Source organism: Schistocerca nitens, chromosome 4 (genome assembly GCF_023898315.1).
Source record: "Schistocerca nitens isolate TAMUIC-IGC-003100 chromosome 4, iqSchNite1.1, whole genome shotgun sequence".
NCBI classification, from domain to species: domain Eukaryota; kingdom Metazoa; phylum Arthropoda; class Insecta; order Orthoptera; family Acrididae; genus Schistocerca; species Schistocerca nitens.
In genome coordinates this window covers 429,821,537-429,845,438 of record NC_064617.1, presented here as the reverse complement: position 1 = coordinate 429,845,438, position 23,902 = coordinate 429,821,537, and the positions used below count along the sequence as shown (strand labels likewise).

At 42.0% G+C, this 23,902-nt stretch overlaps 1 protein-coding gene across 1 annotated transcript in view; it reads left to right on the top strand.

The window, feature by feature from the left end:
* The window catches only part of LOC126253330 (LIM domain only protein 3-like), a gene marked incomplete at its 3' end in the record, with an annotated part of 1,158,153 nt that overhangs the window by 807,671 nt on the left and 326,580 nt on the right, over window positions 1-23,902 (top strand). Inside the window, exons 3-4 of the mRNA XM_049954595.1 lie at window positions 6,905-6,995; window positions 12,420-12,557. Coding sequence (XP_049810552.1) covers window positions 6,910-6,995; window positions 12,420-12,557 — 224 coding nt within the window. The remainder of the gene's footprint in view (window positions 1-6,904; window positions 6,996-12,419; window positions 12,558-23,902) is intronic.

Genomic DNA, 23,902 nt, shown 5'->3' with positions numbered 1-23,902 from the left:
TAATTCCCTCAACATCACCTGATTTAAATCGACTACATTCCATTATCCTCATTTTGCTTTTCTTGATGTTGATCTTGCATCCTCCTTTCAAGACAGTGTCCATTCCGTTCAATTGCTCTTCCTGGTCCTTTGCTGTCTCTGACAGAATTACAATGTCATCGGCAAACTTCAAAGTTTTATTTTCTTCTCCATAGACTGTAATTCCTACTCCAAATTTTTGTTTTGTTTCTTTTATTGCTTGCTCAATATACGGATTGAATAACATCGAGGATAGGCTACAACCCTGTCTCACTCCCTACCAAACCTATGTCTCTCTCATGTCACTCAACTCTTATAACTGTGATCTGGTTTCTGTACAAACTGTAAATAGCCTTTCGTTCCCTGTAACCTGCCACCTTCAGAATTTGAAAGAGAATATTCCAAACAACATTGTCAAAAGCTTTCTCTAAATCTACAAATACTACGAACGTAGGTTTGACTTTCCTTAATCTATCTTCTAAAATAAGTCGCAGGATCAATATTGACTCACGTGTTCCAACATTTCTACGGATTCCAAACTGATCTTCCCCAAGATCGGCTTCTACCAGTTTTTCCATTCGTCTGTAAAGAATCCGTGTTAGTATTCTGCAGCCGTGATTTATTAAACTAATATTTCGGTAATTTTCACACCTTTCAACACCTACTTTCTTTGGGATTGGAATTATTATATTCTTCTTGAAGTCTGAGGGTATTTCGCCTGTCTCACACATCTTGCTCAACAGATGGTAGAGTATTGTCAGGGCTGGCTCTCCCAAGGCTATTAGTAGTTCCAACGGAATGTTGTCTACTCCGGGGCCTTGTTTCGACTCAGGTCTTTTAGTGCTCTGTCAAATTCGTCAGGCAGTAGCATATCTTCCATTTCATCTTCATCTACGTTCTCTTCAATTTCGATAATATTGCCCTCCAGTACATTGCCCTTGTACAGACCCTCTATATACGTCTTCCACCTTTCTGCTTTCCCTTCTTTGCTTAGAAACGATTTTCCATCTGAGTTCTTGATTTTGATACAAATGGTTCTCTTTTCTCCAAAGGTCTCTTTAATTTTCCTGTTGGCAGTATCTATCTCACCACTAGTGATATATACATCTACATCCTTACATTTGTTTTCTAGCCATCTTTGCGTAGCCATTTTGTACTTCCTGTCGATCTCATTTTTGTGAGATTTGTATTCTTTTTTGCCTGCTTTATTTACTGCATTTTTATATTTTCTCCTTTCATCAATTAAATTCGATATCTATTATGGTACCCAAGGATTTCTACTAGCCCCCGTCTTTTTACCTACCTCTGCTACCTTCACTATTTCATCTCTCAATGCTACCCATTCTTCTTCTGCTGTATTTCTTTCTCTGGTTCTTGTCAATCGTTCCCTAATGCTCTTTCTGAAACTCTCTACAACATCTGGTTCTCTCAGTTCACCCAGGTCCCATCTCCTAAAATTCCTAACTTTTTGTAGTTTCTTTAGTTTTATTCTACAGTTCATAACCAATAGGTCAGAGTCCACATTTGCCCCTGGAAGTGTCTTACACTTTAAAACCTGGTTCCTAAATCTCTGTCTTACTATTATATAATCTATCTGAAACCTTCCAGTGCCTCCAGTCCTCTTCCACGTGTACAACCTTCTTTCATGATTCTTATACCAAGTGTTAGCTACGATTAAGTTATACTCTGTGCAAAATTTTCATTCCTTACCCCCATTCCATATCCACCCACTACTTTTCCTTCTGTTCCTCTTCCTATTATCGAATTCCAATCCCCCTGACTATTAAATTTTCGTCTCCCCTCACTATCTGAATGATTTCTTTTATCTCGTCATACATTTCTTCAATCTCTTCGTCATCTGCCATATATACTTGTACTACTGTGGTAGGCATAGGCTTCGTATCTATCTTGGCTACAATAATGCATTCAGTATGCTGTTCGCTGTAGCTTACTCGCACTCTTATTTTTTTATTAATTATTAAACCTATTCCTGCATTATCCACATTTTGATTTTGGATTTGTAACCCTGTAATCACCTGACCAGAGGTCTTGTTCCTCCTGTCACCGAAATTCACTAATTCCCATTATATCTAATTTTAACCTATCCATTTCCCTTTTTAAATTTTTTTAACCTACCTGCCCGATTAAGGGATCTGACATTCCACACGCAGAACCGTAGAACGCCAGTTTTGTTTCTCCTGATAATGATGTCGTCCTGAGTAGTCCCTGCCTGGACATCCAAATGGGGAACTATTTTACCTGCAGAATATTTTACCCAAGAGGACGCCATCATCATTTAACCATACAGTAAAGCTGCATGCCATCGGGAAAAATTACGGCTGTAGTTTCTCCTTGCTTTGAGCCGTTCGAAGTACCAGCACAGCAAGGCAGTTTTGGTTATGTTACAAAACCAGATCAGTCAATCATCCAGACTGTTGCCCCTGCAACTACTGAAAAGGCTGCTGCTCCTCTTCATTAACCACACGTTTGTCTGGCCTCTCAACAGATACCCCTCCGTTGTGGTTTCACCTACGATACGGCTATCTCCACCAACGGCAAGGTCCATGGTTCAGGGGGGGGGGGGGGGGGTCGTCTGTTTTACGTCGTCTATTTTAGGTTTTCTAAAAATTCTTTTCATTGCCGATTCCACGGAAGACATCTACATATCTTTCTTGTCTAGCGTCCTTCTGTAACAACATAACCCAAACGTTCCGATTCTCTTCCTTTTGTGTTTTCCCAAGCCCATGATTCTCTTCCACTCAATATTGGACTACAGACGTACGTTATCAGAGAATACATCATCTAATTAAGGCCGATATTTGATACTTGTGGACTTCTTTAACGAGTAATGCCGTCTTTGCTTCCTATAAGGTGACCGTATCCTCACAAGTTTCTAATAAAGAGATGATTGAAATTCTTTCTATTTAAATGAATAGTCTGCTCCTGATCACAGTGCCCCCTTAATGTAGTTGACTGTAAAAGTACCATAAAGAAAAGAATTGTTCAGAAGAGTATTGCGCTTCTATGATGATCAGGTGAAAGGCGCATGTTTTGTTGCTTGCTGTAAACTTGATCACAGCGTGGAACGTCGGTAGAGACTCCTGGCTGAAGGGATGCGACTTCATTGCGCGTCGGACGGCAGCAAAGAGAGCAGAGTTGGGTATGGATTTCATGGGAGTGCGTACAAAGGATTGATAAGTAGGGGACAAGCATTGCAAGTAGAAATAATGAAACACGTACAGAAGTTATTTCAGTGTTCCTCGACGTGTCGAATATGATTGATCAAGGCTCACAGTTGATACTAGTTTTTTTACGGTAGTAGCTGGTGGCAAGAAGCAAAGTGAACAATAATGCACTCAACCACAATTCACTGCAGTGATGCAGGTAAAATAGAGAACATTATTCGCATGTTCCAGAAACCATCACTTCAATTGTAGAAGGCAGATCAAGACACACTTTAACATAAAAAGTTCAAGAATAGTCATTGTATGTCGCAGATTCTTTCACTTTCACCTTTTGCAGTCAGATTTCATCATAAAAAAATAAGACAGTTACACAAATGAAAAGTAAAAATTGCACTTTAGGGTCATACACATTAACACATAGTTCTTATAGTACAGAACAAACATTCAAAAAGTTTTGTAACTAATTGTAGACGAATTGCGTTAATAGCTTCACATCTCAGAATCGCAGGTACGGTAATCTCTGATAGTTTGATTTTCATACCCTTATCACTTCCTCCATCAAGAATTATTTTGCTTCCAAGATAGCAGGATTCCTCCACTTTGTATATTATGTGGCCCCCAGTTTTGATAAAAGTGTTACAAAATTCATTTCTGTTGTTCTTCAATACTTCCTTCGTTCTTCGGTTTACTTTCAACCAACATTTGTACTCAGTAAACTGATCACTCCTTTTAATAGCTTCTATTATTTTTCTTCAATTGCACAGATAATTGCAATGTCATGACTGAATCTTATCATTCACTTCCGTTACATTTTATTATTTCTCAAACTTGCTTTTATTTTCGTCATTGTCTCTTAATATACTGTTTTAACAATAGAGAATAAAGGCTAAATAACTGCCATTTATCTTTTTAATCCAACCACTTTTCTCTAGGTTGCTTCCTCTTAGTTCTCGTACATATATTTACTGTCTTCGTCTATAATCTACACCAATTTTTATGATGATTTCATACATCTTGCACCACTTTCCACTATCAAATCTTTTTTCTAGATCAGAAAACCCTATGAAGATATCTTAGTTTTTTTATGTCTAGTCCCCATTATCAAATGCAACGTCACAATTACCTTTCTGGTGCCTTTACTTTCCTACAATCAAACTCGTTGTCATCTTTCAGATCAACTTTCTCTGTCAGCAACTTGAATATATGGGTTATTATCCAAATTGTGCGATTTATCCGCAAACGACCGAGAGAGGGTGGGTAAGTCCGATGGTACATCTCCAGTCTCATCTATTCTGCACACTATTTGAATAATAGTTTCGTTGTCAGTTACGTCAGTCGTTTAAAAATTCCACTTAAATTTTTAACTACTGCCATCTGTTGTTTGATTTCAACGCTATCAAAGCTTTGTCAGCACGTTAAGTCTACAGACTCTCTATCCCTGCTGGCCGGTGTGGCCGAGCGGTTCTAGGCGCTACAGTCTGGAACCGCGCGACCGCTACGGTCGCAGGTTCGAATCCTGCCTCGGGCATGGATGTGTGTGATGTCCTTATGTTAGTTAGGTTTAAGTAGTTCTAAGTTCTAGGGAACTGATGACCTCAGAACTTAAGTCCCATAGTGCCCAGAGCCATTGTTTTCTCTATCCCTACCCAACCCTCCCAATCCCCACCCCAAGCCCCTTCCATTACCTTCGTAGAGACTCACAGTACCCTCTTTTCGTATATCTGCTCTCTCATCCGCAATTACGCCTGTTTCCCTACGATTTCAATATTGTGTGTCCAACGCACACAACACGCAGTCCGAGTCACCGTTTTCGAGATACTTTGATGCAGAACAGTAGCTTAAATGCGTGATGGAATTGATCGAATTAATTTGCAGAACTACCTCCTAAATTCATTGTGTTTGTATAAGTCCAATTATTCAGCAGCAACTGAGATTCACGTATACAAGAAATGTAACTGACATGATACTCGTAAATTCCTTTCCATGCGCGAAATCATAGTAAATCATTTATTTTTTCAGTCCTTCTTCAGTATCAGAATGCTACTTTTCTCAGTATCTCCTGATGGAAATATGCCTTGGATATTGGAGCGAAAACTTAATTGCCATAGCTTGTGGCTTCATCACATTCAGACAACATCCAAATCCCCTCGAGTATTAAACATACTAAACATCAATAGATGTCTACATTGGATCTATAACGTGTTTCATGTGATGCCCTCTGTCAATCGGAAGCGTCGGCTTGTTTCCCCATTACAAAATGAAATGATTTTTTTAATGTGGAATTTTTCATGCCCGTCCGATAGGCGGTACCAAATTACCCTAGTATGACATTCGTTTTCGATATCTATTAATAGGGACAGTAAAACACGAAGAATAAGCAATACCCCAGCAGCGACTGAGTAGCACTGCTTCACAGTGATAGCAGGCTGTGCTGGTGAGGGTGGCATGCGAATGGTTGCTGGAGCACTGGATATGCTTCGTGTTTTATTGTTCCTGTTAATACACGACGATGAAAAGAATATAATTCATCAATCGATTATTGTAGCTCAATGTATTGTTATATAGTTATAGAAACCGACAGGGGTGACGTATGAGGCTTCCAGTGGACAATTCAGCTCCGCTCATTGGCTCCGTGGATGACCGAGAGAGGTACCTTATGGTCTGAAGATGATCTGTATAGGTTGAAACCGGCCACCATTAATAAAACATGTTGTTTTATGTCAAGACCATTTTATCATGTTTGATTTAGACCACTGTTATTTCGAATACGTTTTCAAAAATCAATAAACTGTGCAATATTACCTTCAACCTAAAACGACTGAAGATTATTTTTATAATTTCTTAGTGTTCTATATTGCTTAAATTTTTACTTCATTTTCTCTGTCTCACTCTAATGAATCATAAAGGGAAAGTTATAGTAACGCACAAAAATTATGACAGTATGATGTTAACAATTACATCATTATAGAGGCTCAAGCTCAGGTCGGACATGGATGGCGTAGGAAAAGCGGCTGTGCTGGTTCCAACAACAACCTTACGCGTTTTACGGAAATAACCGGCAGTATAAACCTGGATGCTGAATGGCGATTTAAATCATGCTCCTTCCCAACGTGATTGGAGAGTGTTAACCACTGCGACACTTCGCTCAGTAAAAACGAGAGAGTACCCCTTTGGTAACTGCACTTGGAATTCTACGTCATCTGGCTTCAGTTATATTCCTGTTATCGACTCTGTGCTATACTTTTAAATTAATATCAGTTGCAGTTATTCGATAATTTTGCCATTTTTTTGGTTCAGTTCTGACTGACCCACAAATGATTGAAAGATTCAATACCTACTTATTAATTTTGTGTATAGAGCAGCGAGATTTTCGCTGCAATGTCACATTTAGTGCTGGGATACTCGAAATGGTGCACAGTCGTATAATAAGGAGATACTAAGGAGAGAATACGGTGTACTCATGGTAGTGAACAAGAATTGGACAGTCGGCCCAGTATGCGTTAATCGAGGTTTCTAGGTCCACCGCACCAATCTCGAGATATCAGTATATGAGATACCATGCAGAACGTTATTGTCACAATCGGCTTATCACATGTGATGTTAATTTCTTCAAAGAAATACAAACTAAATTTATAAGTGTATTTTAAATCGAAAATCTGTTTAAGAAAGTTAGTCAAGGGATTTCTTTGCTTTTGTTTCAGAATCCATGATGACGATGGATGTAAAGGCGGAGACGCAGAAGAACAACTCCCCACAGGAGTGTGCTGGGTGTGGGAAGAAGATAACCGAGAGGTAAGCTTCTAAAACCACGATGCACGAGGCTGTCCCTTGATTACACAACTAGATATGACATTTGGGCCATGAAGCTCACTGTATGTCCTATGTTTCTTAACTGATTTATTGAAATACACTCTAACACAAAAAAGCGACCCACAACGAAGGAATTATCCAAATGGGAACGAAATCGATAAGTGTGATGTTCACTTACTTCCAAACAATGGATTACAATTTCAGAAAAATTGTGTAATTTATCCAAAGAAAGAGCTTCACAAATTGAGCAAGTCAGTAACGGGTACGTTACCTATAGCACCTAAGTAAACAGTTATTCGGGTTGGCATTGATTGGCAGAGTTGTTAGATGTCTTCCTGAGGGTCGTCGTGCCGAATTCTATCCAGTTGGCGTGTAAGATAGTCAAAATCGCAATATGGTTGGAGGGCCCTATCCACAATGCTCCAAAAGTTCTCAATTGGGGAGAGATTCGACTACCTTGTTGGCCGAGATAGGGTGTGAAACTCTCGCAGTGTGTGGGCAGGCGTTGTCTCGGTGAAATGTATGCCCAGGATAGCTTTCCATCAAGGGCAGCAAAATAGGATGCAGAATATCTTTAACGTACCACTGTGCTGTATGGATGCCGCGCATGACAACCAAACGGGACAACCATGCAGAACTAGCACTCGTCAAAGAAAGGATATTGCGGAGACATGGCTTTGCCACAGCCTGGGGGATGTTTCCAGAATGAGGTTCGCATGACAGCTTCTGTAAAGTTTGGAAGTTAGGAGACGAGGTACTGGCAGAAGTAAAGCTGTGAGGACGGGGCGTGAGTCGTGCTAGGGTAGCTTAGTTGGTAGAGCACCTGCCCGCGAAAGGCAAAGGTCCCGAGTTCGAGTCTCGGTCCGGCACACAGTTTTAATCTGCCAGGAAGTTTCATATCAGCGCACACTCCGCTGCAGATTGAAAATCTCATTCAGGACTCCTTTGGTTGTCTCTCGCGGCACTCTTACAGCACAGCAGTATGTCGACGATATTCTAAGCCCCGTTTTGTTGTCATTGGTGGCAAGCCATCCAGTGCTTGCATTTCAGCAAGACAATGCCCACCTGCACACTTTGAGAGTTTCTGCTACTTCGAGCTTGCGAATCCTACCTTGGTCAGCAAGGTAGCTGGATCTTCCCAATGGAGAACGTTTGTGTTGTGGGCGAAGCCCTCAAACCATCTCGTCATTTTGACGCTGTAACGCGCCAACTGGACAGAATTTGTCACGATATTTCCCAGGAGGATATCCAACAACTGTATTAATCAATGCCAAACCGGATAACTGTCTTACGTAAGGGGCAAAGGTGGACCAATGCGTTACTGACTTGCTCAGTTTGTAATTTGTTTGCCTACAGATCTCATCACACTTACTGATTTCTGTCCCATTCTGATATTTAATTCGTGGTGCGTCTTTCAGAGGCTTTTACATTAAGGATAAACGCTGTATAAATTTCAGTATTATATTTTTAGAAAAGCATATGCCATCAGCTGTAAGATTTTACATGTATTTTCTGCCACTTTCGGTTGTTACGACCAATTACACAAAGGAAAAACAGTGTAATACTCAACTGTGGAGAGATCCGGCGACTTTGCTGGGTCTCTTGTGAAGGTTGTTGTTATAACCGAACCAGGTAGAGAATAAAAACACAAAATACAGCTGATGGCACAAATACGTTTCTCTCAAAATATCTAAACGCTGTAGATAGAAAACTACGAAAATTCTATTCGGTAATAAAAACAGCCTGCCAAAAAAAGACGTGGTCTGTGGTCAGTCACTTCGTACACTTACACACCGTACACACCATCGTAAAAGTGCGTAAATGATTAGAAAAGAAATTCCCTGTGGTGGATAGAACGGTCAACAGTGCGGTATTGTTGTTCGTGCTTCGTGTTGTTGACAGTCCTGGAAGAGTATATAAATGACGTAAACAGCGTCAGATCTTGAGTGAAAAGGACGCAGAGATTGAGAGCTAACATCCCATAGATGTTCGGGCTCACATGCCGTTTCTCTTCGTCGAAACGTCTTGGCTCAAACTCGTCTTGGGTTAGAATCGCACGTGTCACATTACACGCCGTAAATTAGACACTTGTGACCCTTTGATTAAATTATCTGGCTGATGGCAAGTTTGCGAAATACAAAGTTAATACAACATATAATAACAGTAATAATAATATCGGGAACTAAATTAACGACCCATAAATGATGTAGGCCACGCAGTTGCGATTTGGTTAGAATAATGTTTATTCAGAAAGCAAACTGTGCGGCTGGTCCCGGCGGAGGCTCGAGTCCTCCTTCGGGCATGCGTGTGTGTGTTTGTCCTTAGGATTATTTAGGTTAAGTAGTGTGTAAGCTTAAGAACTGATGACCTTAGCAGTTAAGTCCCATAAGATTTCATACATATTTGAACATTTGAAAGCAAACTAACAGCGAAAGTGGTCGTATTTAGATTTACTATTTCACTCGAGCGCATATCCATTTGACACAGTCCGATCATTCACAATCTCATCGCGAATTACAAATCGAGTACTGCACCTCGTTAATTACTTGAAAAGTTAGACTTCACACCAGGCGCGCAGCCGCTCGCCGCTCAGAGACTAAGTCCCACGATACTAAAAAAAAATGGTCAAATGGCTCTGAGCACTATGGGACTTAACATCTGTGGTCATCAGTCCCCTAGAACTTAGAACTACTTAAACCTAACTAACCTAAGGACATCACACACATCCATGCCCGAGGCAGGATTCGAACCTGCGACCGTAGCAGTCGCGCGGTTCTGGACTGAGCGCCCAGAACCGCTAGACCACCGCGGCCGGCCCCACGATACCACACAACGCGAATTTTTCTAATTCGTTTAACTTCCTCTCTGCCTAAAGACCGACCGTTCGCTTTCGCGTCTCAATCCGAACTGCCTCTCTTTGCCCGTTCCCGGCCACGTTTTCCGGCGTGCCGAACATCCTCTCTCAACTGACTAGGGCAGTTCCCTTTCCTGAAGCCGTCCATCCGACTGGCTACAGCTTATTCTCCATTATTTTATATTTTAACACATTTAAATAATCAAAGCTTGACCAATTTCACGTTTTAATTAATGTAACAGTAATATCCATTACATAACAAATGTTAAATTCTTTTACATAAAACCAATACAATTTCCATCTTGACTTTGAATGTCACGGCTAGTAACCTTGCAACAATGTGCTTTCTTATAAATAAATAAAGAACAAAAGTAACTATTATGTACTAAGCTTTACAACAAATATTCTATTACTTGATGCTTCAATAAAGTGTCATGCTGCCCATTGATCGATGTGTTTTGCGTGGAGGAAATTATGATCTGATGCTTAACTGAAACTACTGATAATTTAAATTTACTAAATGATTTAAACAAAGTTACAGAGTTGATATTTACAACATTTGTCATTTTAATGATGCGCTTCTATATGAAATGTCGATCGTTAAGATTGACCAAAGCGTTCAGATTTTAGCATTCAGGTCTTTGTTACAAAACCTGTTAATTTCACTTTAACAGTAAATCCTAAACTATTATAGATATGATCAATATTCAAGTTTTATTGAGATCACCATGAAAATTTATGAAGGATGGTAGATTAAAATTACTGATTCTTCATTCCCTGAATCACTACAGAACTAAATAATTTCCATAAATGTTTCTCTTTATGGCCAGTCTTAGGTCCACCATATTTAACACTGCTTCGTCTCCTTGGCGAGAAAAGCCGTCTACGGGTTTTCCCTATGACGTAGGTTCTCGTCTGTCTCACTCTCACACCGCAGCACAACAGACGCCTGTGAACTTCCCCATCTCGTGACGAATCTGCGCTCTTTGTGGCACATTGTCCTGGACGACATGGTTAGTTTCACAGTTCCTGTGGGCTGACTCTTTCGGCCATGTACTTAAATGAGAGCGAAATGCTCGTTAGCCGGCCGGAGTGGCCGAGCGGTTAAAGGCGCTACAGTCTGGAACCGCACGACCGCTACGGTCGCAGGTTCGAATCCTGCCTCGGGCATGGATGTGTGAGATGTCCTTAGGTTAGTTAGGTTTAAGTAGTTCTAAGTTCTAGGGGACTTATGACCACAGCAGTTGAGTCCCATAGTGCTCAGCGCCATTTGAACCATTTTTTGAATGCTCGTTAACTCACAAGATCCCACATACTCATGAAAGGGAGCTTTCTCAGCACCTGACAGAGCTTGGAAGAGGAGTCATTGTGGGTCGCCATTTGGCCGCCTAGCCAGATCGTGCAGTACACTGATTTGTGAGGAATTCTGATGCGACAGTAGCCCCATGTTGGACTGCATAGGAACGTGAGGGCAGGCATGTTCGCCATCGAGGTTCTGGTCGACCATGTCTGTCCACCTCAAAGGATGATCGTAGTTTTGTGTACCACCTATACTGTAACCCTTTCACATCTGTATCTGCCATGCGAGAAAAAGTAAGGGACTCCATGCAACATTCTGTGTCATCCCGCACCGTTGTTCAAAGACTTGCAGCAGCGACTGGGAAATTACCATCCCATACGTGGGCTGCAGTTAAAACCACGTCAAGTTTTGGGAAGTGCCAAGACGAGAAAGCTTGGACCACTAATGAATGGCGTCGCATTGCGTTCAGCGATCAATCAGATTTCTGCATTACACTAGATGACCATCGCTGGTGAGTATAGTTGCGACTTGGAAAGAGATCCTTCATTTCCAATGTTTTGAGAGACTTGCTGACTTCAGTTCATGGCTGGTAGTGATTGAGGGAACTGCTGACGGCACAACGGTGAGTCATGGACGTCTATATCCTTATGTGTTACTTCTCCAGCCACAGCATCATGGTGCCGTTTTTCAATAGGACATTGCCCAAACACATATGGCACATGTTTTCATGAACTGTCTGCGATATAAGACACTGCCGTGGCCAGTAAGATCGCCAGATCTGTTCTCCATAAGTGAAAACAGCTCAGATATGAACTCTGTTCCAGTTCCGTTAACCAGGATATCTAAAACCAGTTACAACATCTGTACACCTGCCAGACTCTGGAGAAAATACTCGGTTTTATGATATCCTTCCCAAGCGAATGAGTGCATACGTAAAGGTCGGTGGCAGTGAAACGTCATACTGATATGCGAGCTCATACGGCCAACTATTTTGTCAATTTGACTCGATTTTGCTGTCAGTGAAATAACCTCACATACGCTCTCATTCTGCGAAGTTCCATTTTGCTTCCTCGTCCATTCTGGGTGCCTCATTTTTTTATCAGGCAATGAATGTAGACTTACAGATGTATAAGCAAATATCGCTTGTACAATTCGGTCACTGAGTCAGACATTCTTAGTGCGTGAAGATAAGTTTGCCCCAGCCTTTGCGTCCTGCTATGTGGTATACCTGAGGGCTCTTGCGTTGTTGCAGGTACCTGCTGAAGGCGCTGGACCTGTTCTGGCACGAGGACTGCCTCAAGTGCGGCTGCTGCGACTGCCGCCTGGGGGAGGTGGGCTCCACGCTCTACACCAAGGCCGACCTCATCCTGTGCCGCCGCGACTACCTCAGGTCTGCGACTTGCTTTGTTTCAAATCGTGTTTACAAATTCGCACTAAGTTGCGTTAATTTCGGACTTAGCTCTGTAAGCAGGGCAATACAAGAGTGTACTGTGTCTGTCAGATTTAGTATGACATTTCTTATCGTTGATTTGGGTCACAAGTGTGATATGCAGTTATTTATAAGTCTATCCTCAGCAAGCTTCTTCACCTTCGCGTAACAACTACAACCTATATCTTTATGCCTGTTATCACTCTGGATCAGTCTAATTACAGCTGAATGATACGAATTTTTGTGACATGTGCGTTTCGCCTTTTTTTCACTTGATAAGCATCATCCTTGGCCTGACTATGTCAATATTTGTGTCAATACATTTTCTCTTACGTACTGGACATTGTACCTTGAGGACAGACAACCTTGTAGGTAGGACAGCCACAGCTATGAGAAATCATCTTGGGTATTAATAAACCGCTTCAGCTGTAGTTACCTAAAAATAAAGGACTAAATAAGCTGAAGTGAATACTCCAGATTGTACACTGAGGTGGTGAAAAGTTCTGGCGTTTTCTCATATGCTGTGACCAAACAATACCTTTAAATTTCTATTTACAAATTTCGTAGTTGTAGGAAAACAGCCGTATCCAGAAAACCATTCCAAAAAGAAGGGTGATAAACGAGCACATGCATATTAACAGAAAAATCTCTCCTTAAAGTAATAAATGACAAGATAAAAAAATGAAAGGAAAAAGTACCCGTTTAGGCACTTCAGTATACTAAGAAAATACAAATTCACACACACACACACACACGTGCGCATAAACACAAGTGCTCGCGCGTATGGCACAAATATCAGAGGCACAAAGTCGAATAGTTAGCAATAACCTTCAACAGCTGTCAGTAGCATCCAAAAATTACATGAGGTAAGTGCTAGTGCTGTGCAAATGAAATTTCGAATGGCAATAACCGGAAGGACAGCTCAAAAATCGGTACAAGATCACATGTACAGCAGCATCTACGAAACTGCTAAGCAGATATTTAAAATATTGTTACGTAATAGAAATCAGAAAGTCAAAAAGCTGTTTACAACCTTAACGGACAATGTCCAGTATGTAAAGTATAATAGTATTTACACAAATACATAAATATTTCAGGCCATTGATGATGTCTTCCAGTGCTATAGGCGAAAAATGTATTGCAGGAAAAATTAGTTTCACTCAGTTGTAATTACGTGTTTCTAGACTGATAGTTGTCAATATCATATTACTGTCATTTCAGAAAAGTGCAGCATATAAGATTTTGATGTGCGATGCTAAAGATTATATGGGTGTACCAGATAACGAATAAAGTTTTATTTAATCAAACTGGGTAGAACAGAAATTTATGACAAACTTAAGTGAATGGAACAATCTCTTGACATGAAACATTGTGAGGCATCAAGGAATTTATTGTACAGCATCTAGGACATTATGGTGCAAGAATCAAGTAACAGGAGCAGTTGTATTTTCGACGAACATGGCTGCTGCCGGCTATCAAAGCCATTTTCAATTGGTTGTTCCCTTAATTTCCGACTCCATAAATGAGTCACGAAAGCAGCAGAGTGCCATTCGAGGGACCCGGGTTCGATTCCCGGCCGGGATGGATATTTTCTCCCCTCGGGGTCTGGGTGTCGTGTTGTCTTCATCATTTTATCCTCATCGAAACGCCAGCCTCCGAAGTGACATCAGCTAAGAAGACTTGTACTAAGTGATCAGTCTACCTGACGAGAGGCCCTAGCCAGATGCACATTTCATTTCGTTTCCTTGGTAGTCGAAAATATAAGTGCAATTGATGCTGTTATTTGATTCGAGGTATCAAGGAACAGTCTTCTTCAGCTAAGAAGACTTGTACTAAGTGATCAGTCTACCTGACGACAGGCCATAGCCAGATGCACATTTCATTTCGTTTCCTTGGTAGTCGAAAATATAAGTGCAATTGATGCTATTATTTGATTCGAGGTATCAAGGAATAGTCAATTTGGTAATGCAGGGAAGTGCAAGGAGTAACTCTGAATAGAGAGAATAGGGCTTGACTGCAGTAAGTAGGTTCAAAGGAAGAGGCTTGCACAGGGAAGATTAGCGTGGAGAGTTGTGTCAAATCAGTCTTTCGACTGAACACCACTACGACAAGTCTACGTGTGTACAAGCTTTGAGACTTTTGCCTCGCCTTTCTTCCAAAGATTTCCATTTACGTTGCTTGTGTGCCTCTGTTAGACATTAATACGGGCTATACACACCTGTTACGACCGCTTCAGCATTTTTTTATGGCATCTTCCGCCAAATCGGAATAATAAAGATTCAGATATTGGAGCAGTGGTCTATAACAGTTTCTATTGGAGTTGTGTATGCTGTTCGTTTAAGACATGCATTCCCATTTTCCAGGGTCATTCCAACATATCTTTGTTTTCCGTTCGGCATCCCCACCTGTAGAAGTTCTGTCAGCTGCCAAGAACGGTCATAAATTCTGCACGGCTCGCAAGTGGTGTTCCAAGACATGAAGAGCCCGGAGTAGGTCTGAGAGCAGAGCACTGCTGGCGCTGGACAGCCACCTCGTGCGGCCGTGTTATTACAAGGGCCGCCTTATCTGTGTGATTGCAGACGGATTATACCTCCCGAGGCGGGCCAACTTGCGCGAGCAGCCATTAATAGTGAGGGATGGCGGCGCTACCCTCTGTTTGCCGCGGGCCGCCGCCGTTTTTCTTCCAAACACGAGCTCCCGTCGCTGGCACAGAGCGGACCGGTCCTCTAACGCGCCATCCATCCTCCCACCCACACCCTACAGCCCGCTACAGAAGTATGAGCGAGCGTATTGTCTTCGTCACACTTGCTTCACTGTTGGTCGTAATTCTTTTGAGAGCAAAATAACTTGCACCAATTACTGTAGCAGATGTATGAACAGGTCTTTCAAAAATCACGATTCACATTCTTTCGTTACTTTGCTTAAATTGTTTAATACTGCAAAATGTTTCAAGTATAACCTCACAAGCAAGCAAAGATTGGAAAAACAAAAATACCCATAGATCTTAAAGTAATTGTATTCTTATTGTCCGTACTTTAATTCCTCTTTGCATCAAGAAAAACTGCGTGTTTTTTATCACTAAATGCGTTTCGTTTTATTGCAATAAAACATCATCATTGGTCTCTAATAACAAATTTTTTCCATCTTACTTTCTTTCTTGACTGAAAAACAGTTCGTTACAGAAGATGTTGATTTTTACTTAGGTTTTTCACTTCTGGTTTTTCGCCCACATCAGGAAACGCCGTCTGCTTTCAAGTTTTTGTGTTGTTTCTAAATTTGGCTCTGTTGATTCTGACCTAACTCCGTCGTGGTTTGTAGTACTGTACATATTTTTGTGTTAAGCGGAACACAATTTAAGAACAACACAATCTAGCCCTACTATTATTTATTTTTAACTTTGTGGCTAAATGTTTATCGTGTGCTAGCAACTATTCCATTAGTTTTGCTTTGATCGGAAACTTTTCTTCTTTTTCTTTTCCTTCAGTTTATTACATGTGTGTTATTTATTTTAAATATACTTTTACATATTTATGCAATGTGTAAGAGAAATAGAGGAGTAGTGATGGAGCTGAAAATTCAAATAGTAAATAGGTGGGTAGGAAGGGGGGAAGTGGGGAGGGGGGAGGGGTGGAGGCGGAGATAGGTAAACAGTGAGTGTAAAGTAGTGGCATGGCGAATAACTTGTAAGGAAATGGTGAGGAGCAAGAACTGAAATAAATGGGAATGTGGAGGTGGAGATACAGTGATAGAGGGTGAAGGAGAGAAAATGGAAGGTATCTTTTTATTTTTTCTTATTAAGTCATTCTTTCAATTATTTTTTAGTTTCCGGTTCATTATATTAGTTTGGTCACTGAGTAGCTTTTAACTGTCTGTAAATGCTTTTTTATAATTTTTTCCTTTGAAAGGGTGAAGGTGTCTGTCTTTAGTGGTTTTTATAACATTCAAACATTTTTCTGTAGCACTTGATCTATAGTATCCGTTTTTAAGGTGTTCTGCGAATGTTGAATGGTCTGTACTGATTTGCTCTTTATATCTTGTGCCAAACTTCATGCCAGTCATGCCAGTGTGCACACGTCTCACAGTCTGTGTAACTGAGCTGTTAGGTACTAGATTGTTGGTATTACTCTGGTTTTGATTTTACTTTACACATGTGTAGCCCGCATCTCGTGGTCGTGCGGTAGCGTTCTCGCTTCCCACGCCCGGGTTCCCGGGTTCGATTCCCGGCGGGGCCAGGGATTTTCTCTGCCTCGTGATGGCTGGGTGTTGTGTGCTGTCCTTAGGTTAGTTAGGTTTAATTAGTTCTAAGTTCTAGGGGACTGATGACCATAGATGTTAAGTCCCATAGTGCTCAGAGCCACATGTGTTTATGCACTGAGTTATTTGTTTTGCAGGCAATGCTTATATCCCGTTTGTTGAAGAAATAACCTATTGTGTATGTGAATTTATTGAGATAGGTCATCGCACGCTATTTTCTTATTACTGAGATGACTGGCAGAACATCTGAAACAAGATATAAAGAGCACATGAGGGCACGGAAGTACAATACAAACCACTCAATATTCCCAGATCATCTTAAACAGGAGTATCACAGACCAAGCATCGTAGGAAAAAAAAATGAACATCACCAAAAACGGTAAAGATAGACGCCTCCTCCCTTTCATTCAATTCACTCTCTACCCCATTACTTTGCACTAACTGCTCACTCGTCTTTGCCGCCAACTCGTGCCCCAACCCTTCTTCCCCGCCACCCACCCACCATTTAGATTTTCAGTTCCATCACTACTCCTCCTTTTGTCGTACACGTTTAATAAGTACGTAGTACCGTAACTGAATGGAGTAATGACTAAAGGAAAAGGAAATAAAAAAAGAGCAGCTTCAGATCAACGAAAAAGCAAAACACACGATATACACTCCTGGAAATTGAAATAAGAACACCGTGAATTCATTGTCCCAGGAAGGGGAAACTTTATTGACACATTTCTGGGGTCAGATACATCACATGATCATACTGACAGAACCACAGGCACATAGACACAGGCAACGGAGCATGCACAATGTCGGCACTAGTACAGTGTATATCCACCTTTCGCAGCAATACAGGCTGCTATTCTCCCATGGAGACGATCGTAGAGATGCTGGATGTAGTCCTGTGGAACGGCTTGCATGCCATTTCCACCTGGCGCCTCAGTTGGACCAGCGTTCGTGCTGGACGTGCAGACCGCGTGAGACGACGCTTCATCCAGTCCCAAACATGCTCAATGGGGGACAGATCCGGAGATCTTGCTGGCCAGGGTAGTTGACTTACACCTTCTAGAGCACGTTGGGTGGCACGGGATACATGCGCACGTGCACTGTCCTGTTGGAACAGCAAGTTCCCTTGCCGGTCTAGGAATGGTAGAACGATGGGTTCGATGACGGTTTGGATGTACCGTGCACTATTCAGTGTCCCCTCGACGATCACCAGTGGTGTACGGCCAGTGTAGGAGATCGCTCCCCACACCATGATGCCGGGTGTTGGCCCTGTGTGCCTCGGTCGTATGCAGTCCTGATTGTGGCGCTCACCTGCACGGCGCCAAACACGCATACGACCATCATTGGCACCAAGGCAGAAGCGACTCTCATCGCTGAAGACGACACGTCTCCATTCGTCCCTCCATTCACGCCTGTCGCGACACCACTGGAGGCGGGCTGCACGATGTTGGGGCGTGAGCGGAAGACGGCCTAACGGTGTGCGGGACCGTAGCCCAGCTTCATGGAGACGGTTGCGAATGGTCCTCGCCGATACCCCAGGAGCAACAGTGTCCCTAATTTGCTGGGAAGTGGCGGTGCGGTCCCCTACGGCACTGCGTAGGATCCTACGGTCTTGGCGTGCATCCGTGCGTCGCTGCGGTCCGGTCCCAGGTCGACGGGCACGTGCACCTTCCGCCGACCACTGGCGACAACATCGATGTACTGTGGAGACCTCACGCCCCACGTGTTGAGCAATTCGGCGGTACGTCCACCCGGCCTCCCGCATGCCCACTATACGCCCTCGCTCAAAGTCCGTCAACTGCACATACGGTTCACGTCCACGCTGTCGCGGCATGCTACCAGTGTTAAAGACTGCGATGGAGCTTCGTATGCCACGGCAAACTGGCTGACACTGACGGCGGCGGTGCACAAATGCTGCGCAGCTAGCGCCATTCGACGGCCAACACCGCGGGTCCTGGTGTGTCCGCTGTGCCGTGCGTGTGATCATTGCTTGTACAGCCCTCTCGCAGTGTCCGGAGCAAGTATGGTGGGTCTGACACACCGGTGTCAATGTGTTCTTTTTTCCATTTCCAGGAGTGTATGTTTAGGCAGAAAGATACAAATAAACAGTAGGAGGACTACACTGTTCTATGTTTAGGATCAAACCCATGTTGTTCTACAAAGCAGTGTGGAATTGAACCCGAAACAACAGGGCGTAAAATGAATAAATAGCCAAGAGATGTGCACAGAGCGTTTCCTGACGTGAGGCATGGAATATCTCATGTAAGAATCAACATCTGTAACAATATAGAAGCGAGACAAATTTAAATACCTTTCTTTACAGACCACCGATGACGTTTTACTTCAATAAAACGAAGGTAGCATTTGGTAACAAAAACACACATTTTCTTGTATTTGCGAAAATGGAATTACAATACTCTGAATAATTCTAAAGCAACTACGGACAATATGCCCACACGAATGAAGTTGTATTCTGTCTTGTTACGTGTTGTGACCTACTCCGATCATTGGAAATTACTGTCTTCCTGTGGTGAATACACATTTATTTATTGCTGTCAGTAACTATGTTTTGTCGACCACAGTTCACAGACTTGCAGAGAACACTTTCCACATGTTCTTATTACATCAAAGAGTTTAAATTTCGTAGAGTAGCTACACGTCTGCCATGTTTGAGGTAAACTGAACTGTCATGGTTTCTGGGGTAAAGGGTGTGAACCAGTATGTCACACACCCCAAAAAAATGTATCTACTTGCAGTTCAGCGATTTAAATAACGACTGACTGATAAATATTGACGTGAGTCAGGATCCGTCAATGTGCGTCAATGTGCTGACGTCTTTTACCGCAGAAAATATGGCAGTTCAGTTTGCCTCGGACATGGCAGACGTATAGCGACTTATAACCACTCCACGAAATTTGAAATCTTTCTAGCTTTCCATTACATTCAACGCTACAGTGTGGCAGAAACAAAATGGAGGATGGTGCATAGTGGTATACGTGCGTGCAATGCATGCCCCTGTCAACAGGTGATCATTCAACTAGGTGCTGTAGTTACTCTTGTGTGGAGTATATTTGCATGGGATTAAACGGTGACCCTAATCAGTCGTTGTCACTCACTGCATGCAGAAGGATAAAGAAACAGTGCAGTCACGTACGAGGTCAGCTAGTACGCCTTTAGCAATACGGTGCAGTACTTCGTCACTCCGGAACATTGTTAAAATTGTTTGCGGGAAACACTATTCGTCCTAAGTCAAGTACTTCAATCCCATTTAACAAATGTAGAACGCTATCGAGCGAGATGTGCATGTGATGAACCCGTCTCCGAACAATCTTGTCAGGGGTTGACGGGCAATTGCTGTGATAGGAACAACACCAAGACACACCGAAAGCTCTGGGGAGCCATCCTGATACAAGTAGTACACAGCTGATGCACTCCACCTTCAGTAATTACGTACTCTCCGTACACTTCACACTGCTGACGGTAAATTTCAGTCGGTTTATAGTTTTTGTTAAAAAAAAAACCTCATTAATGACCGCGGTCATTCCAAATTCGTATGATCGCATGATTTTCAGTTGTGACACACATTTAAAACATTGCTTGTGAAATAACTGGAAACGACAAGAACTTCAGTCTGGCACAACTGAATGACGACTGAACGGACAAACACTCAGACAAAAATATGACCGCCTTATCCCTGTCATGCGTTGCTGCTGGAGAAAAGTTAATCTACTTTCTGTATAGGCATCATATTAGGTAACCTTAAAATGTCTAGGTAGCCCCTTAATCCTCTCACGCAGTTGTCACGCTTGCTCCCCAAGAAGAAGTGTCAAATACTAGAAGTAAAGGTCAATTTTGAGCTTTCAACAGATACAAATTGCGGCTAATTGCGATTAGAAGGGCCCCTGTTTACAGTTTCATTTTCTTTTCTTTTTAGCCATTTAAAGAGTCAAATGGCATAGAATATGTTTTTGAAGTAGTAAAAAATGAAACGCTGTACCAGCAGAGCACTTTAATGATTACCCGACGCAGTTTACATCTATTTAAAGCTCAAAATTTACCTTTGCTTTTCGCATTTGACACCCTTACTTGGGACGCGAGCTTGATAACTGCGTGCCAGGGGTACGGAACTTCCTATACATTTTAAAGCTACACTTTATACCATACGTATGCCATTATAGAGAAAAATATTTTGTTAATTTTTCTTGCGCTTTTGTTCTATGAACTGCAGTTCTTTGATCATAGCGTCACCTAAAGATGGTACTGTGTACGGAAACCGCTAACCAAAAGGCAAAATAAAAAATTTCGATTAAAGATTAAAACATTATTTCTACAGTGTCTTGGCCGGCATTCCAACCAACAGTACCTCGAGAATGTGTAATATATAGAGGATACTGAAAATGTTTAAGCAATACAAAGTAACATCCAAAGTATTCAGGGCTTACTAAAACTACGCGGAAATATATAGCATCCTCACTTACAGTAAGCCTGCGCACAGTAGATAAAAATTCCACGTTGTATAAGCGAAGACATGCTAACAAGAAGCATAAATCATTTTAGTCCTCTCAACATATTTAAGATGAGCACCTGTCTCGAAGCTCTGAACACCTCAGATGTACATTATTGTTGCTGTAATTTGTAACCAAAGGAACAGCTGTAGAATCTGCCGATAGCAGTTGGTATAATTAACGATATCACTGAAGACAGAACGTCTTCATTTAAGAGTCCTCAAGTCAGTTATGACATTATATAGAACGTAAAAGGGAACATGGGAGCTGACCAATAAAGCGTGGAAAATTATGAATGGTTTCGGGACAAAAAATAACTAAAGACATATAGAAATAATGTATGATTCTTATTCAAGAAAACAACACGATAGGCCGGCCGGAGTGGCCGTGCGGTTCTAAGCGCTACAGTCTGGAGCCGAGCGACCGCTACGGTCGCAAGTTCGAATCCTGCCTCGGGCATGGATGTGTGTGATGTCCTTAGGTTAGTTAGGTTTAATTAGTTCTAAGTTCTAGGCGACTGATGACCTCAGAAGTTAAGTCGCATAGTGCTCAGAGCCATTTGAACCAGCCAACACGATAGCTCTAAAACGTAACTACAGAAGAGCTCCATGGGGCCTAGTGGATACGACATAGACCATCAAAATCACAACAAATGGAACACCATATAATTCATAATCCCCTTAGTAATCTTTAAAAATTGTAGAAATGGATGTAAGTATATATGTACGTGTATGTCTATATGTCCACATCTCCTCCTAAACCACAGAAGCGATTTCAACCAGACTACCTGAATTGTTAAACATATCATTTACTGTTTGGAAAGAATCACTGTGGGAGTAAGAACCACCCACCTATCAAAGGGGTCTGGATGCAAAAAGCATTGTAGCCCACGACATGAAAATACCTATAGTTCAATTACCCACCATTTGAGAGACAGCAGTTAGAGACGTGCAACAAACCTTCGCGAAACTTTTTCTCGCTGACGACTCCCACAAAATGATGAAAGTTTGTCTCTACTACATTTTTGCTGTTCATGTAGTAAAACTGCAACATGAAGTAAGATGTTTCAGTTTGTTACTTCTTTACTACCAAATGTATTCGCGACATATATGGCACATATTATTCACATATATCACTGATTGTACCGAAAAATTACATCATTGTACGACACTTAGATCAGAAGATGCGACGTCATAAACACTGAATTCGCGAGAAACTACCGAATCACGGAAGACGTTCAAACTTATCACTTTCTTGCTACTAATTCTGTTCGCAACACTTTTCGCAGACAGTATCCACATTTGCCGCTGAATGCACCTACAAAATATGTCATTGTACGACACATCGTTCAGAGATAGGACACCAAATTACCACATAATGCATGATATTTTGGTGTATCACTCTTTTGCTACTAACTCTATTCACATTTCGCAACCAGCATCCAAAGATACCACTAAATGTACCTAGAGAAGTATATCATTTTACGATAGACAGTTCAGGAGATCTGAGGTCATAAAAAGTGAGATGCATGAAAAACTGCAGCATCATGCATAACGTTTTAATTTATTATTTCTTTACTACTGACTCTATTCGAAACATATTTCGCAGACGGTATCCCCATATGCCACTGAATGTACCTATAAAAATATATCATTGTAGAACAGTTCACGAGATATGACGTCATAAACATTAAGTTGCGTGAAACTGAAACTGTAGGGCGATACTCGCTAGACATATGCGTGAAATATCCGTACAAATATTCACGAAATATGTTAAATATGTGTGAAATACATTTGACGTGCGAGTATGGAAACAAACCCATGAGTAAACAGCATATCCTAAACCCTTGGAACGATTTCAATCAAATTTAGTGCACGTATTAGTCACAAAATCTGGAAATAAATATTGTAGGTGTAAGAATCACCAGCCTCCCGTATGGGTGAGTGACAACGTGGAGACAGTAGGGAGGACGAGAGGAGGATTGACAGAGAGAAAGGGGGAAGGAAGAGACAGGCACAGAGAGGAGGAGGAGGTGGAGGAGGTGATGGACAGCGATAAGGGAGGGCGAAATGGACACAGAAGAGAAGGAGATGGGCACAGAAAGGAAAGAGCAGGAGATGGACAGAAACAGGGGGAGGAAGAGACAGGCAGAGATATGAGGGAGGAGGAGATGAATAGGCAGAGGTGAAAAAAAAATGGCTCTGAGCACTATGGGACTTAACTGCTGTGGTCATCAGTCCCCTAGAACTTAGAACTACTTAAACCTAACTAACCTAAGGACATCACACACATCCATGCCCGAGGCAGGATTCGAACCTGCGACCGTAGCGGTCACGCGGTTCCAGACTGTAGCACCTAGAAACGCACGGCCACTCCGGCCGGCCGGTAGTGGTGAAGGTGTAAATGGACAGAGAAAGGTAAGAGGAGGAGATGGAGAGAGGTGAGAGGAGGGGATGGACAGAAAAAGTAAAGGGGAGGAGATGGATAGGGGGAAGGGAGGAGGACATGGGCGGAGAGAGAGGGAAGAAGGACAGGGAGAAGAGGAAACTG